The sequence below is a fragment of the Sinocyclocheilus grahami genome, unplaced genomic scaffold, assembly GCF_001515645.1.
Source record: "Sinocyclocheilus grahami isolate Dianchi unplaced genomic scaffold, SAMN03320097.WGS_v1.1 scaffold426.1, whole genome shotgun sequence".
Lineage (NCBI taxonomy): Eukaryota > Metazoa > Chordata > Actinopteri > Cypriniformes > Cyprinidae > Sinocyclocheilus > Sinocyclocheilus grahami.
The window spans coordinates 869017-880603 of NW_015505605.1; the positions used below are offsets into that span (position 1 = coordinate 869017).

At 43.4% G+C, this 11587-nt stretch overlaps 1 protein-coding gene across 1 annotated transcript in view; it reads left to right on the top strand.

Annotated features, from left to right (window-relative positions):
• Positions 1 to 11587, top strand: part of LOC107551499 (contactin-3-like) — a 105077-nt gene that overhangs the window by 51527 nt on the left and 41963 nt on the right. The window contains exons 5-8 of the mRNA XM_016233116.1: positions 5394 to 5486; positions 6082 to 6285; positions 7960 to 8062; positions 8819 to 9003. Coding sequence (XP_016088602.1) covers positions 5394 to 5486; positions 6082 to 6285; positions 7960 to 8062; positions 8819 to 9003 — 585 coding nt within the window. The remainder of the gene's footprint in view (positions 1 to 5393; positions 5487 to 6081; positions 6286 to 7959; positions 8063 to 8818; positions 9004 to 11587) is intronic.

The following is an 11587-nucleotide window of genomic DNA, read 5'->3' on the forward strand; positions in this document are numbered from 1 at the left end:
GTCCCTGAAGGCCCCGAAGCTTCCCACCAGGCCCGTTAGGCTTACATCGAGTCTGGTTGGGAAAGCTTATACGGCGGTAGGTCAGGGGTGGGGCTGTTGAGCGGGAGCAGCCCAAGCCATCAAGCTCCTCATATCGCCAGTCTCAAAAACAGAGCGTTGCAAACCGCACCCCTCCACAGAAAGATCGGGGGTCAGGGCGATGCTCTCAGTTGGGGTCTTCTAGACCGAAAACGGATCTGCGGACCGTTATTTGTCTATGAGGACCTCGGCTAAATGGTCTCACCATTGTCAGGTCCCTAAGGGCAACCCACCTGGGGAGGAAAGGATAACACCTCAGTATACAGTGCCCAATCCTCCTCAGTGCCCTCACGGAGGCTTATTGATACCCTGCCACCCTTGGTGCTTCAGGGCTCAGTGAGCTCCGATGAGCGAAAATCCCAGCTGCCGCCCAGCAACGGTACGGCACGGGAGAACTAGTCACTCACTGTCAAACAGTTTCAGAGGCTGTTGGGCCTGATGGCAGCAGCATCCAATATGATACATTTTGGCCTGCTGTACATGAGACCCTTGCAGTGGTGGCTCAGAACCAAAGGATTTTCCCCGAGGGGGAATCCGCTTTGCATGATCAAGGTCACGCGGCGATGCTTACGTGCCCTAGACATGTGGAAGAAACGTTGGTTCCTGGTTCAAGGCCCGACGTTAGGGGCTCCTTGTCGTCGCATATCGCTAACGACGGATGCCTATCTCACGGGCTGGGGAAGCGGTCATGAGTGGCCGCTCTGCCCAGGGTCTGTGGGAAGGCCATCATCTCTTTTGGCACATCAACTGCCGGGAAATGCTGGCTGTGTTTCGACCTCTGACACACTTCCTTCCAGACCTAAGGGGGCATCATGTGCTTGTCCGCACAGACAACACATCGGTGGTCTCCTACATCAATCAGCAGGGGGGTCTGCGTTTGCACCCCTTATACAAGCTGGCGTGCCAGATCCTTCTGTGGGCTCAAGGGAAGCTCCTCTCTCTAAGAGCAGTTTATATCCCTGGGTATCTAAATCAGGGGGCAGATATCCCGTCGAGGCAGGGGCTGAGGCCCGGGGGATGGAGGTGAATGATAAGGTAATGATAAGCTCCACCACCTGAGGTGGTGGAGCTCATTTGGAGGGAATTTGGCCATGCGGAAATGGATCTATTTGCATCACAGGAACCGACACACTGTCCGCTCTGGTTCTCCCTCTCGCATCCAGCTCCACTGGGGCTTGATGCCATGGTGCAGACGTGGCCGAGGCTTCGTTTGTACGCTTTTCCCCTGATCGCTCTGCTCCTGGGAGTTCTGGAGAGGGTACGCCGGGATGGGGTCCGTCTGTTGCTAGTCCCTTCTCGACGGCTCTCCGCTGGAGATTTCGATCAGGAGGGACCTCCTCTCTCAGGTGGGAGGCGCCATTCATCACCCCCGCCCGGAGTTATGGAAGCTGTGGGCATGGCCCCTGAGGGGGCACAGCTCCTAGCATCTGGTCTCTCAACTGAGGTTGTTGAGACTATACTCCAGTCCAGAGCTCCCTAAGGTGTCCACTTCTTCACCAGGACCCATAGTACTTCAGGCATTCTGTCCTCCTCCGTACCAGGAAGTAGGCCAAGAAAGGCTTAATCTGCTCTGTCCAGTTCGAGCACTGGACTCTTACGCACACAGAGCTGCCCCGTGGCGTAAGGCAGATCAGATTTTGTTTGTTTTGGTCCGCCAAAGAAGGGATTTACGGTGACCAAGCAGACTATGAGTAGGTGGGTGGTTGAGGCCATCTCACTAGCCTACGAGTCCTCTGGCCTCCCGTCACCTATGGGGGTCAGAGCGCACTCGACCAGGAGTATGGGTTTTAACTTAAATTTCTCAATATCTCAATATTTAGATTTTTTTTTTTCACCCTCAGATTCCAGATTTTCAAATAGCTGTATCTCGGCCAAATATTGTCCTATTGCCCTAACAAACCATACATCAATGGAAAGCTTATTTATTCAGCTTTCAGGTGATGTATAAATCTCAATTTCCAAAAAAATGACTGGTTTTGTGGTCCAGGGTCACATAATATGTTCACCAAGAAGAAAACTCGTACAGGTTTGGAAGAACTTCAAGTAGTAGAAGAGTGAGTAAATGAAGACTGTATGATATCACAATAGCCAGAATTCTAAGCTATAAATAGAACAGATGTACCACAGAGGCTCATAACTGCAATAATTAAGACAGGATTTCAGTATTCACTGACTAACTCCTTTTAAAAAAAAAAAAAACACAGTTTTGACTGTTTCAGCAGCTCAGATGATTAGAGTCCAGTTAAAAATGCATTACGGTGGCCCTTTTGATGGGGCTTTCCACATGCATTACTTACTACAACTAGTACAACTACCAAGTGAAATAGCGCCATGCCATGGAAGCAGTTGTGTCTCGCGCACATTCTAAACCACGTGGTACAGCTGAGTATACATAAAACTACCAGAACTAGTCATATCACAAAGTCATATTTTACTGCAGCACATTCTCACTCCCAACTCATCATATATTGACGCTTGGTCAGGACCCCTTGGCATCGCTTTCAAGGTACCCCTTTAGCGTCATTTTTTAATGCACAGGGTACCCTTTTAGCATAAATTTTTGATGTGCAGGGTCCTCCATTGTTTTCAGTTGTTTACCTTAATTCAATGGTTTGCATGCATTTGTAATATTAGAAATAATTTTATATAAATGTATACTTTCATTGGAGCACCTAAACCCACCCACTTCTGAACAATATAAAACACGTAACAGGTAAATAGAAGAACAGTCGCAGGTATTTATTGCAAAATCTGACCCAAAAAAAGCAGTATAAATGTATTACAAACAAGTTGTGTTGCATTCTGAAGCCATGCGATATCTTTTTGCGTAGAAGAGAGTAAAACAAGGTTTTAATCGCTGAAAATGATCCTGCTCTGTTAATGTGCTCACATCTCATTCAAAAAGATACTCCCATAGCAAGATGCAATCGGTCACGAGACACACAAGAGCCAATGGCATTTCACAACCAAGGCTGACATAAGGCTTCGTCTGGCAGCAATTTTTGAATTTGCACACAGACTGCACACAGGATCCGAGCTTTACGGTGGACGGAGATGGCGATCGTGTCTATTCCTCTCACAAATCAATAGTTTTGCCTCGGAAGACTTGGAATGTTAATATTTTTTAAAATAAATTATTACTGTATTTATATCTGCCTGTTATAGCCTGTGTTTTATTGACAAATGGTAGGTTTAGGGGCAAGGGTTGGGCTATGTGCTCATAAATGTGTAAATAGTGTAATGTAAATGAAATTGTTGTGACTGTTTACATTGAAAAATCACACCCCAACATATATGCAATAACGGCAATATTATTACCCAATATATAATTTAATAATGATGATAAAATTCCCAATGCCTTTCGTGTCGGCATATTGACCTTATTTAAATAAGCTGTCATATTTAAAGCAATGGAGGACCCTGCATGTCAAAAAATTAGGTTAAAGGGTACCCTGTGCATCAAAAAGTAACTCCAAAGGGTCCTGACCAAGTGTCAATATGTGACGAGCTGGGAGTGAGAATGTGAAACACATTCTTGTAAGTGTTAAAGGGGTCATCGGATGCAAAATTCACTTTACCTGTTGTTTGAACATAATTGTGTGTTGGAAATGTGTGTACACATCCACCCTATAATGCTAAAAATCCACCCGTGTTTTTTTTTTAAATCCCTTACCTTAGACCCGCCCTGAGTGAGCTGTGAGCTGTTTGCCATTGTGTTGACTCCGGTGCAGGGGAAGACAAGAACGTCTCCGATCTAAAGGGTACCCTGTGCATCAAAAAGTAACTCCAAAGGGTCCTGACCAAGTGTCAATATGTGACGAGCTGGGAGTGAGAATGTGTTGTTTATTGAAACACATTCTTGTAAGTGTTAAAGGGGTCATCGGATGCAAAATTCACTTTACCTGTTGTTTGAACATAATTGTGTGTTGGAAATGTGTGTACACATCCACCCTATAATGCTAAAAATCCACCCGTGTTTTTTTTTTAAATCCCTTACCTTAGACCCGCCCTGAGTGAGCTGTGAGCTGTTTGCCATTGTGTTGACTCCGGTGCAGGGGAAGACAAGAACGTCTCCGATTAAGTAATTGAGGCGTTTTGTTGTTGGATGTAATAATGACCATTGCAGTCGTCATTTACTCCTGACATCTGAGCCGCTGAAGATGCAGAGGATTAACGTTACTTTCGTTTTTGAAGGGAATGCGCTGATCCCCGATCTGCCTAAATGCATTTATGTTTGTGTGAATCATTCATGATCCAGCTTCATCTACAGAAGAAGTGAGTATAAGGGTTTTTTATGAATCTTTGCAAACCGCCTTTCCTAATATGTGCTAGTTAGCAAGTTTCGCGGCTGAAGTTTACAGTCTGCTCGTCACCCCACGGAAGTGAGGTGCGGGGTCAGCAGAGCTCATTAGCATTTAAAGCAACATGGACTAAAACAGCGTGCTGAAAACAGAGCTGATTTTGACAGGGTAAAAAGGGTGTTTTTTACACTACCGTTGAGAAATTTGAACCAATGTATGTTATAGACTTTTCATTAAGACCCTAAAGAATCATATCAACTTGTGGAAAATGGGCATCCGATGACCCCCTTTAAAAGTTACCCAAGCCAACTTGTTTTACATGACATGACACCCTCCTGAGAGTGAGAACGTGAGCTGGACACAAGGTCACGGTTCGTTTTAGGATTGTAAATGCTTTTGAAGAAGAGGCTCCCCTGTCACTACTAGCATAGCACCATCTACAGGTGTGGTGTTGAACACCAGAGAAAGCTTTGTCATTGAATGGGCATTAGATAGGACATGAGTGTGTGGAGGTGAAATGGACATCAAGTTTTTGACGTCAGTTTGATTTTGGGACACGTTTCAAAAGGAAATATAGCGAATCGATGCTGTCTGAGGCCCCAGTTAAGAAAAAATTTACCTTAACCAGGCTGACAAAGAATTCCTATTATGTAATAAATATCAATAAAACACACAAATCATTGATGTAATGTTAATATGACATCAATTTGACGTCTAAACCGCAACATTGATTTGATGTAAACTGAATGTCAAACACTTTGGCCTGCATATACATTAAACCAATTTCAGTGTGAGTATTAACTTCATATTTTCACCCAATTACCACAGCAAATTGCTGTCCAAACTGACCTTAAAATGGTGTTATAAAGCATCTTGATCAAGTCTTGACTAACTTTTGATGTCAAATTGATATCAATTGATATCAAGGTGCCTGCTGGGACAGCAACTGTATTTCATGCTCATGTCTAGCATTGCTGTATCTTCTGAATGTTTTTTTCTTTTCATGCCTTTCAGACTTGAATTTAAAAACTCAAACGAGAAGTGCTGTCTCTGTGCGAGAAGGCCAGGGGGTCGTTTTACTTTGTGGTACACCATCATATGCAGGAGGTAAGGCATTTATAGTGTTACTTTTTTGGTTTATAGTCTAGTCTAGCATAAATATGCTGTACATTTGTGAAATACAGAGTTCTGACTTTTATCAGTGTGCTCCATGAGATTTAATGTGTTTTTTGAATGGTTGCTTTGTCTAAAATTGTTTTTCGAGACCATAGGATTCAAACACTTTTTAATAAATTAATTTTTATTTTATTTGTTGCACCTTGTGGCCTCTAAAAATGTTTACAAATTTGAAGGACTTAATGGCTTTCAAGCTAGTGTGCGAGTTCATTCATTTGATCTTTGAATCTACGCCTGACACCTATGTCAGAGTATTTTTTTATTTTTGTTTTTAATATTGTTTGGCTTGACATTCTTTTTAGTGTTTTATAAAGATGCATTTATCACCGCTTAGGATTCTAATTACCGTATGATCATTTTAGATACACCTGGGTCAGATTTCAGAAGTGCTATTGGAAAAGAAAAATGTTATGTGCCCTAATGATTATACCAGATATTACAAAGAATTTAAGTTCCCAAGAGTGTTTGGCTAACCTAGTTGATTTGTTTTGATTTATATATGTTTTGTTCCCCCTCTCCTTTCCAGATCTCTCATTTGCATGGGTCTTTAATGAGTACCCTTACTTTGTTCAGCAAGACAATCGTCGCTTTGTCTCTCAGGAGACGGGAAACCTTTATATCGCCAAAGTCGAGCCCTCAGATGTGGGTAACTACACGTGCGTGGTGGTAAACCGCATCACTAAAGGCAAAGTCCTCAGCTCCCCAACCCCTCTGGTACTACGAACTGATGGTAAATATCTTCTTCTTTTTCAGTGGGCAATTTAGTAGGCAGAAGCTAGCATAGCACTAAAGGGTTTGATTGACCTGTTGATGCAGTTAAGCATCAGGTTTGTTTGAATTGTGTTAGTGCACTTGCTGTAGGAGGTCCCACCAGCTCCATCTTCCACCACGTGCATATAGAATTAAATAAATAAAGAGCTTTAATGTAGTGTATCCAGTAAAATAATAAAATTAAAACTTCATTACTGTAACACACAACTATGCCCAAGTAATATTAAATATTAAAAACATTAAGTGCTCAAATTAAATAGTTCACATGTTCTTATACAACATTAGATAAATTATGTGTCTAGCTGGGCTAACAGCAAAGTATATATATATATATATATATATAACTAGGACTAAGGTTCAGTTTCCAAGGTGGAATAAACAAATATATGTTGTTGTTGTTGTGTTTGTTTGTTTTTTTCTTTTTAATAGATGAATTAACAGGATCTTAAATTAGTTACATTTTAGATTTCACTAATTTGATTAACTTAACCCTCTAAATAGACCTTTACAATATTACCACCATTGTCTATTTTTAATTTTTTACTTGCTATAAGACTGACATACAGTGTGTGTGTGTGTGTGTGTGTGTGTGTGTGTGTGTGTATTAGCAGAATTTTAAATTAGTGCCATATTAGATTTCACTAATTTGTTTAAATTAATTAACCCTACCCTCTGAGTTCACCATACAACAATATTACCACATATAATTAAGAAGATACATTCACATGTGATATGATTTAAAAAGCATTACAACTAAACTTGAAACAAAATATTAGTCAATCAAGCATTTTTGGCTGGTAGTAATGTTTGACATATTGTTGGGGTAACAATAATAGTATATTTGAGAATAGTATTAAAAACAGAAATGCAAGTGTAATAACCTTGGTTGGCACTTGGTTCCAATGGTTTACTAAATGTATTGAATCATGCAGATGTATAGTTGATTTTTATCTCTTTCTTTGTATTTGGACTTTAAATGTAACACTAATTTATTTTGCTTAGGATTTGAAAGCAACACCGAAAACACTTTCTCTGGTGTCGACTTGACAGCATGTTGACACCATGCAAACACTTTTTTTAATGTAACAAGACAGTGTAAATTAGTTTTAGACAGTGTTTTTTAGAAGTCAGAGCTTCGTAGACAACCCTGCTTACTCTCAAGAAATGCTTTCACAGTCCTAAATATACTTAAAGTAAACACAAACAATGGCTGGATAAAATATTTACAGACACTGTAAAAGCTGCAGCAAACACCACAGTGTAAATTAGTTTTAGACAGTGTTTTTTAGAAGTCAGAGCTTCGTAGACAACCCTGCTTACTCTCAAGAAATGCTTTCACAGTCCTAAATATACTTTGCCATAAAGTAAACACAAACAATGGCTGGATAAAATATTTACAGACACTGTAAAAGCTGCAGCAAACACCACACCTCTCCACGTTGTGTCAGACTCCAGATGATGGTATGAATAATTTGTTGCCTTTGTTTTAGCTGCTTGTTCTCAGGGGGAAAAAAACTGTTCACCTACTAACACTCTTTGGTATCTATCGTATAATGCATTTTCTACTATTATACATAATCAGTGAATGAATTATGAATGAAAAAAGTAAAGTAGTTTTTTTTTTACTTTATAGGCGTAATGGGTGAATATGAGCCGAAAATAGAGGTTCATTTCTCTGATATGGTTCCAGCTGCAAAGGGATCAGTTGTGACACTGGAGTGTTTTGCTTTGGGGAAGTAAGTGTGATTCCTCACCCTTTTGTAGTTACTGATGCCGCTTCCTTCCTTTACGGCTACCCTGACTTTTAATGGTACTCTGTCACTGAGCTTAATGTGTTTTTCAACTTGGCCCTTTTCCACCACTTCTCGCCACCTTTTAAACATGCTTGTCAAAATCTGTTTGGGAAATACCGTATAACAGTTTATTTTTGCCTTGAAGCAATTTTTCTCTCTCAATTGATCCCATTAGTGGATGAGCCATATACGTATTCCTTGCAAAAAGAAATGAGATGGAGTCTTATAAGGAAATGTAACTCATTTAGTATGTTAGAGCTGAGATATGAGGAATGACAGTGATCTACAATGTAATGATATTATACAAAATTTCTGTTCTTCATCTTCATCTTTTATGTCTCTCTCTCTCTCTCTCTCTCTCTCTCTCTCTCTGTGTTCTTTCTTTCTTTTTTCTCTCTATATATGTAGCTTTTTAATTTTTCTCTTTTGCAAGATTGCACGATATAGTTTTTCATACATTCAGCCCAGTTCCAGAGATAACGTGGAGGAGAGCGAATGGAGTGCCGTTTCCCAGCAAGGAGACAGTATGTAATGATATTATACAAAATTTCTGTTCTTCATCTTCATCTTTTATGTCTCTCTCTCTCTCTCTCTCTCTCTCTCTCTCTGTGTTCTTTCTTTCTTTTTTCTCTCTATATATGTAGCTTTTTAATTTTTCTCTTTTGCAAGATTACTCACCATAGTTTTTCATACATTCAGCCCAGTTCCAGAGATAACGTGGAGGAGAGCGAATGGAGTGCCGTTTCCCAGCAAGGTGAAGATGAAGAACTCAAATGTAGTTCTGGAGATTCCCAGTTTCCAGCAGGAGGATGCCGGAGGCTATGAATGTGTGGCTGAGAACAAGATGGGAAAGAACACAGTGCAAGGACGACTGTCTTTCCATGGTATGATTATTTCACTCATAGTACTTTTATATTCAGTGCACATGGTATGATTAATTTTTGCCATAAAAAAATGGGCCGGATTTTGCAAAATGTCACAGCAGTTTCTTGCAATAAATCACTGTATTCAGAGGTTTACAATGAAATCCATGCAGACTAGGTAGTTCCTCTTCAGGAACTCGAGCTGCATCGGAAACGCTAGGAGAACACCCTTCAGCGTGACGGGCTCTGAACCTCATGTGTAATCAGACCAATAGATGGGTGAGACGTCACGGGCGGGTGACGTAATGACCAGGCAGCTATAAAAGCACATGCGGTGAGACCAGCATCAGCTTTTTGTCATTCAGCAAGCGCTCTGTCTGATATCTGTTTGTTAGTCTTATTTAGTGTTGTCTGTCAAAACGAAATCTTAAGACAAAACCAGACACTAAGGCGAGGACAGGCAGCGTTCAGGCTGTGTGTTCTTCCCTGCCCGCGTTACTTTACGGGTGGGGATACACACAGTTTGTTTGTTGTCTGCTTGAGAGCAAGCACACAGAGTCAGCTCTCGAGAAAAAGGAGCTGACGGCCGTTTTGGTAGCATTTGTTACTGCCTTGCTTCGCTCTCAGAGGGCTCTCTTTGAGGAGAGAGCCTTCACTAGCGTTCCTTGCGGTGCCAGCCCCGCTTTCGCCGAGGCGGAGCGGCGGCTGTGCTCGTGGGTTTCGCATATGGATCAGGTGGAGGGAATGTAGACGGGCGCGTCCCTATCTACATCCTTAACCACCAGCTCCAGCGCCCACTCTCAAAGTTCGGAAGCCCGCGCTGCGGTACTTCCCCCCCCCCCCCCCCCCCCCCCCCCCCGCCTGTCTTTCTCCAAGGAGATTGATACGGAGGGCGTCAGAGAGCTCGCCAGTTGCACAAACACCAGTTACACAAGCATATTATGCCTGATATTATAATCAACAGCATCAATGGGGAGCGGAGCTCTCGAGAGAAAAGAAAAAGCGCTCCGCTCTCGCCGGGCACGCACCGAGTGTGTCCGTGCCTGTGATCTTGCGATTGCAGTCCCGCTGGTGCTGAGGCACGGCGGCGACTGAGTTCGGAATCGCATCTGATCTGGTGGACGTGTTGGAGACGGCTCGTCCCATCTCCACCCGTGTTCGCTAGATTTAGAGCTCGTTTGTTTGTCAAGGAGATTGATGTTGTTGGTTGGATTGAGTGGCTCGCGCGCTGCCGAGGCAACGCGTATATTACATCATTCGATTTCGATGTGAATCTTACTCACCGAAAAAAAAAAAAAAACATATTTAATAAATAAATTTTTCGAGAGTGAGAGCACGTGATTACCTCTCTTCCTCTGAGGAGGTTGAAGCGGTCAGCAGCGCACAAAAACAGAGCGTGGCCTCACGTACTCCCCCGTGTCGAGACAGTGGGTCGAGGCGACGCTCTAGGTCGGGGGCCTCGAAGTCTAAGCTGGATCTGCGGACCTTACTTAAGACTAATAGGTCCTTGGCCAAAAAGTCCTGACACCACTGGCCCAGGACTCATGAGGGCAGTCCCCTCTGGGATGCAACGGGTTACACCGCATTACACGGTGTCCGTCTCACCTCAGTGCCCTCAGGAGATCGGTCTGCTAACCCTGCCGGAGTTACAGGGCACTGCGGTCTCCTACGAGCGCCACTCGCAGCGTGGAAACTACTGCCAAATGTGTCTCAGTGGGTCCTGCACACTGTAGAGAGAGGCTACAGAATCAAGTTTGGTTCTCCCCCACCTCGTTTCAACGGGATTATGCCCATGCTGGTGGGCCCCAAGCAGGCTCTGGTCATGGAACAAGAAGTAGTTACTCTTTTGAGGAGGAGGCCATCGAGGTGGTCCCTCCTCATGCGAGGCAGTCCGGGTTCTATAGCCGGTACTTTATAGTTCCGAAGAAGGATGGGGGGTTGCGTCCCATTTTAGATTTAAGTCATTTGAACCGCTCAGTCATGCGACTGAAGTTCAGGATGCTTACTCTCAAGCAAGTCGTGTCTCAGATCAGGTCCGAGGACTGGTTTGTCACGATCAATCTAAAGGACACATACTTCCATGTATCCATCCTTCCCACTCACAGGAAGTTCCTGAGGTTTGCTTTCGGGGGCAAAGCGTACCAATATCGTGTTCTTCCTTTCGGCCTTGCACTCTCACCCCGCACTTTCACGAAGTGTGTGGATGCAGCCCTGGCTCCGTTACGACTCCAGGGCATCCGCATACTAAATTATATCGACGATTGGAGCAGAGCAGATGGTTGTTCGACATCGAGATGTCGTTCTCGCCCACATGAGAGAGCTGGGGTTGAGACTAAATGCCAAGAAGAGTGTGCTTTCTCCATTACAGAGGACCACTTATCTAGGTGTGGCGGATCGAGTACCGCAGTCGCGAGAGTCAGAGAAGGCCGGTCACTCACTGTCAAGCAGTTCCAGAGACTGCTGGGTCTGTGGGTCTGAGCGTCCAACGTGATACCTATTGGCCTGCTGTACATGAGGCCCCTACAGTGGTGGCTCAAGACCAAGGGGTTCTCCCCGAGGGGAAACCCGCTTCGCATGTTCAAGGTCACGCGGCGATGCCTACGTG